The sequence below is a fragment of the Panicum hallii genome, chromosome 3 (genome assembly GCF_002211085.1).
Source record: "Panicum hallii strain FIL2 chromosome 3, PHallii_v3.1, whole genome shotgun sequence".
In the NCBI taxonomy this organism is placed as follows: Eukaryota; Viridiplantae; Streptophyta; class Magnoliopsida; order Poales; family Poaceae; genus Panicum; species Panicum hallii.
In genome coordinates, this window is record NC_038044.1 from 58,596,845 (window position 1) to 58,602,777 (window position 5,933).

Consider the following 5,933-nt stretch of genomic DNA (forward strand, 5'->3'; position numbering starts at 1 on the left):
GCCTCCTGAAGATCAGTGGCCGATTCGCACAAGCCGAGTTGAGATCGGTTATGCAGATCCCTAGATTGGAACGAGTCCAAACCAGGGGGAATTGCCGCAACACCAGAAGAAGTCGAGGCTGGAGCGGACTCCATCTCGATCTGTGTTGCGGAAGCGTGGAGCGGCAAGTTGTCGAGCCCGTCGACGAACTTGTCGAGGTCGCTGCGGAGATCCGCAACGGAGGTCTTTGGCTTCATGTCGATGAGGAATCGCCGGAAACTACCCGCACTATCTGCGACGCAGACCCGTGAACCAAAAACGAATGTCGTGCCCTGAGAGGGAACTGACCTGATGAATTTGAACGATGCCATCGAGCTCGCCGATGGATCTTCGACGCGCTCCCCTACCTGGCGCGCCAGCTGTCGGTGTTTAACCGGCTGCCCACCGATGGATATACCCAAGGTGGTAAGTTTTGGGTGAGGGGACGCCGAGATCAGGAACTCGAAGGTGCAAGGAACACAAGACTTTAGACAGGTTCGAGCCGCATGGAGTGTAACACCCTACGTCTTGTATGGTGGTTTGTATTCTCTTTGGTGTAGACTGACCTAATGATCTTCTGTTTTGAGGGGGGTCCCTGACCTCCCTTATATATCCGAGAGGCCAGAGTTACAAAGGTGCTAACCAACCTCCGCTGAGAGATCATACCAGAACATATCTCGAGTAGATCCCCTCCGTGTTGGTTAGCTCTATCTCCTATTTAAACGGGATAAACAAGAGATAAACCAGATGAATAAGAGATAAGACGGACTTAATCTCTTAGACCTCTTTAAACTACGTTATGTGCCCAACCCGGTGGCCCCGGGTCTGACAGCCCCCGCTTTCGAAACTTGACATGGACACACTTGATACCTCTCTCTGGGTTGTTGCATCGCTGTAAAATAAATTTAGCAAGGTTAGGAATGAAATATAACAAAGGCAAATAGAATTCCCTTCAAAAAATAAAACTTAACTCACCGCAAAATGTTCATCCCACCACGTGCTAAAACACTCAACAGTTTGATTCGCATCATCCCATCCAAGCCCAGTGGCAGCATTTTTCAGTTCCATAAATACGGTGTAATCTTTTTTCATGTTGTCGAATTTATTCTTCAATTGTGACCTCACTAGTTTCAACCCGGTTCTTGCAAGAAGTTTATCCTCAAGGTTCTTCCAACCAGTTCTAGTGAAACAACCATTTGGTCTATTCCCAAGAATAAGCTCCTTCTTGCAAATATCAATGAAGTGCTTCAAAGTGGCATTATCCCACACCACCTTTTCACCCATCACTAATGTGAGGATCACAATCAACTATTTTTTCATTCACAAGCAATCGATGTATTAATCCAAATGTTAAGAAAATAGAAATAAACTAGTGACTATGGTACTTTATAAATTTAAAAAGCAAAGACATCTGAAGAATAGACTGATTGGTCTGCGACTCTGCGGTGTCATGCAAAATTGTGAAAGATGAAAGACAGTGTAAGACACGAACATACAAAAAATCAAAGGTCATCTAAGACAGACATGATCCTTCCAATTTTCACCCAAGAAAGATGAAAGATCAAAATGCACAGTCAATTTTGTTGCAGTCGATGTCATAGCATGCATAAAAAAGGAATGCCCTATGTCTGTGTTTTAAATATGAAAAAAATACAATTATGTATCCCATGCTGGCTACAACACATTGTGTATTCAAACAAAAAACAAAGGTTTGGGTACAAGAACAAACACTGCAAGTTCATACAGTCATTACACTAATCACCAGATCGACACAACTAGCAATACATGGTACTACCACTACTATCACATCAAATGTTCCAATTCATTCAATACGTTTCGACCACAACAACCCACAATAAGCAAAACTTGAAAGGCGGTGCACGGCAATCCGGTGTAATCTAATAGCACTTCAATAACAATACGGAATATAGTAACCAAATTTACAATTACATAACTAAAAAAGGTCCCATGTACAAATGGATGCATCAATTATTCAATTAATCACTCAATTTCTGAATTCAAAAGTGAAATCGAGATGCAATCATGAAATGGAATGAGAGAGAAAGCGGTACACACAAGAGGGAATGGGTGCTGTCTGCTGGGGCTGGTGCCCGTGCCCCCTGCAGCTCGCGTCGGGGCGGCCGGGCGGGAGGCCGCGGGTGCAGGCCGGTGCGGGGCTGCGGGAGTCGAAGGGGGCCGGTGGCGACGCAGCCGCACGCGAAGGCGCGGGTGCGGGCGCGGGCGCGGGCGCGGGCGCCGGGGGGTCGGGGGCGCGGGCGCCGGAGGTGGAAGGTGGCCGGAGTTGGGAGCCCACCGGCGAACCCTAGGTGGAAGGCGGCGTCCGCTCGCGAAGGGAGTCGGGACTGGGAGAGAAACGAAATAGAAGAGGCCGAACTGGTACCCAACTTGGCGGTAGCATTTCGTTGTAATTTTGGGGCAAACGCGGAAATAAGCTAGGACGAGGCCGCTGCGGGAGTTGTACGCGAGAACGCAGCCGCGTTGGAAAAAGCAGGTCGCGCGTCGGGGTCCTTTGGTTCACCTTCGACATTCAAAATGCAAACGCTCGGGAAAAAAGTCGAACCAAACGCACCCGAAGAACTCTTTAATCATTTCAAATTCGCCGTACAAGAGACACGACCTCCCGTTCTCACGGCGCCCATCCCGAGTGCTTTCAAAAAAATATTCACGAAAATTCGCGGTCTCCGATTAAATGCAGGCGTGAAAGCGATAACCCTCCGCCCCATCCCGGCCGTCCGTTCCCCCTCCCCATTTCAAACTCTCCCCACCAACCCACAACGGTCGCCTCCCAGGGCCCCGCACCCACCGAAAATGTCTCACTACCATGTGGGCCCCAGTAAACGTCGGCCCCACCCGTCAGTGAGTCGCTTCCGCCGCATAAATCCGCGCGGAAACCCGTATCATTTTCCAATCCATTCGCAGCCACAAACAAACCCTAAGGCCGCCGCCGCCGACATGGCCAAGAAGAAATCCGCCGCCGCCGCCGCCGCCAACGGCAACGGCAACGGCAACCACGCCGCCGCGGAGGAGGTGCCGCCGGCGAAGGCCGCGGAGGGCGCGCCGGCGCCGGATGCGCGGGACTGGAAGGCGGAGCAGCTGAAGGCGCTCAACACCATGCTGCTCAAGGAGGCGACGGAGCGGCGGGGGCAGGTGGCGGCGCTCACGGCGCGCCTCGACGAGCTCTGCGCTGACGACGCGGCGCTGGCCGCCGCCGAGCGCGCCGTGGCGCAGGCCGCGCTCGCCGCGCCGCTGCGCGCCGCCGCCGACGAGGTCGACGCGCTCCGGGCCCGCCTCGCCGCCGTCCAGGGGTCGCTCCGGGACGCGGAGGCGCGGGCGGCGCGGGAGGCGGCGGACAGGGGCGAGGCCGACGCGCGGCTCGAGGAGGCCGCCGCGGAGAGGGCGCGGTCGCTGAAGCTGCTCCGGGAGAAGGAGGCGGAGGTGGCGGCGGTGTCCAACAAGGTCGCGAGATTGGAGGCCGTGGTGGCGGAGCTGGAGGGCAAGAACTCCGATCTGTTTGGTGAGAAAGGCGAGCTGGTGGAGAAGTTGGAGGAGGCCAAGGAGGCTGTTAGGATGGTGTCCAGCGAGAAGGCGGCGGTGGAGAGGAGCTTGCAGGAGTTCAGGAAGGCGGCTGAGGCTTATCGGGTGGAAATGGAGGGCAAGGTGAAGGCGAAAGTGGAGGAATTGAAGGTGCTGGGTGCCAAAAAGGCTGAGATCGAGGCGAGGGTGGAGTCATTGGAGGCGGAGCTGGCGGCGGCGGTGGCTAAGAAAGGGGAACTGGAGGCTGAGGTGGTGGCCAAGAAGAGGGAGTCTGATTTGGTGAAGGGAGAAAATGACAAGCTTCAGTCCGAGGTTGTGGCTGCCGAGAAGAGGCACAATGTTGCTGTTGCAGAGGTTGAAAGTCTCAGGATGGAATTGGGCACATTGGTGGCAGCGAAAGAGGCTGCTGCTAAGGCATTTGATGCTGAGAAGGCTAGACTTGTGGGGGAATTGGAGGGGCTGAAGAGGAAGTTGGAGGAAATCCAGGCTGACAAGGAAGCAGCTCAGGCAGCGAATCGTGTGAAGGATGCTCAGGCCGGTAAGCTGAGGGCCGAATTGGAGGAGCTCCACACCTCCATGTCCAAGCTCCAAGCTTCCTGCGATGATCTTGACATAAAGCGTTCATGCCTGCACAATGAGAAGAATTCAGTTCTGAAGGCTTTGGATGCTGAGAAGGCTGAAGCAGTAAAGCTGAGGTCGAAAATTGAGGAGCTCGAGAAGTGCAATGGGAAGAAGGATGGCGACATTGGGAAGCTGAAGGTGGCATTGGAGGAGAAGAAGGGGACGATTGATACCCTGAGCAAGGATGTCGAGCTGCTGCAACTCGCAGTGGCTGAGGCTCAGAAGAGGAAGAAGGGTGGCATCTGGACATGGCTGTATGCTGCCACCACAACCATGGTGGCTGCTATCTCCTTCATCTATGCCACCAGGTCCCACTGAAGGGCTGCCTTTTTCCTTTGGCCATGTTCCATGTTCGTTTTACACTCTTATCAATGTGCAACTCGAAATGATCATGCTGCTATCCTGCTGTATTGCTATGCTATGCGTCAGCTGGTTATGAAATGAAATGAATCCTTCAATTACATGGCTATGTTTGCTGTCCTTTGTGATGTCTTTGGCCATTCTTCGGTGTGTGAATTGTTGGAACTATGACTAGCATTTTGAATTTCAGAATGGATCTAAACTTCTGAAGAACCTTTCAGGTGCGTCAAGAATGCAATGGCACTTCTGTCTTATACACCTGGTATGCCTATTGTGATTGTGATATATTAAACAGGAGACCCCATCAAACAAAGGATGTCATTTCTTTTCCAACTTGATACTGTGTTTGTCTGCTTGCATTGTGAGCAAAGATTACATCATCAAAAAAAGTTGATGAGCTGATTCCCAGGCAATTAGGTTGGATGATTCTTTCCGACAGTATCACAGTCACAGTACTAGCACGAGGATTATCTCCCACAAGAACATACCCCAGTAGTGATGATATTGATAGCGAGATTTCCCATTTAAACAATTACTTAGCATAGTTTTACAGTGTGCAGCATTCAGAGATAGATTGATTCTTCCAGGTAAAGTTGAAGAAAAGGTTTATTATCACTGAAATAAGATTTGGGTGTTTCATTGGTCAAGCAAAGGCAAAAAGGTGAATAACTGATGATAGACAAAGTACGGCATAGAGTAGAGCAAACCTAAGAATTCTTGAATAATTTGTGATTGTTTTAATGCTAGATTTAGCAAACTTCTGCCTGCAGAAATCTGAGGATTGCCTGTTAGAATGGCAGAAATAACACAAAGGATGTTGCAATGGTAAATAATTGTGACCAACTTGACAATTGAACTACTTTTAAAATCCAGCCACGAAGTTGTAAGGTTAGTTGCTACCATTGCACAACCAACTGAAACTTCCGCTTTGCGTGCATTTGCTGTGTTATTGTTGCTGCCTATCTGGTGCCATTTTGTCGTTAAAGATTGTACATTATGCATCCATGCTGTGGGGCTGAGATGTGCTGTCATGTGGTATTTTCATTCATGAATATCTGAGGATTGCCTTTTGTTGTTGAACCACCATTTCCCAGCTTCCAGAATGCTTTTTCCTGCTTGTATCTTTGTCTCTACTCAAAATGTGAGGTTGGAAATTGCAGCATTGCAGGCCTTAAAAAGGCATGGAACTGTCAATATCTTAAAAGTTGTGTATATCTTTTCTGTTTTGTTGGTCATTGCATCTGACTGGGTTGCTTTCGTGTTTGCTATTGGCCATCAATTCAATAATATTTACAATGGCGCTGCTAGCGCCCGGACATCCGAACCGGGGGCTAGCATCGGACGCTGTGACTACCATCATATTATGTTGCCATCTGTCG

At 50.4% G+C, this 5,933-nt stretch overlaps 1 protein-coding gene across 1 annotated transcript; it reads left to right on the forward strand.

The window, feature by feature from the left end:
• The first annotated feature begins 2,987 nt into the window (after positions 1-2,987).
• On the forward strand, positions 2,988-4,663 carry LOC112886066 (myosin-7B-like). Its single transcript, XM_025951828.1, has one exon. It carries the CDS (start codon positions 2,992-2,994, stop codon positions 4,510-4,512), a length of 1,521 nt encoding a protein of 506 aa, XP_025807613.1. The 5' UTR covers positions 2,988-2,991; the 3' UTR covers positions 4,513-4,663.
• Positions 4,664-5,933: the final 1,270 nt, after the last annotated feature.

Bases quoted from the DNA above. Each gene is read 5' to 3' on its own strand.
- LOC112886066 (XM_025951828.1), top strand. From the start codon at position 2,992: ATGGCCAAGAAGAAATCCGCCGCCGCCGCCGCCGCCAACGGCAACGGC.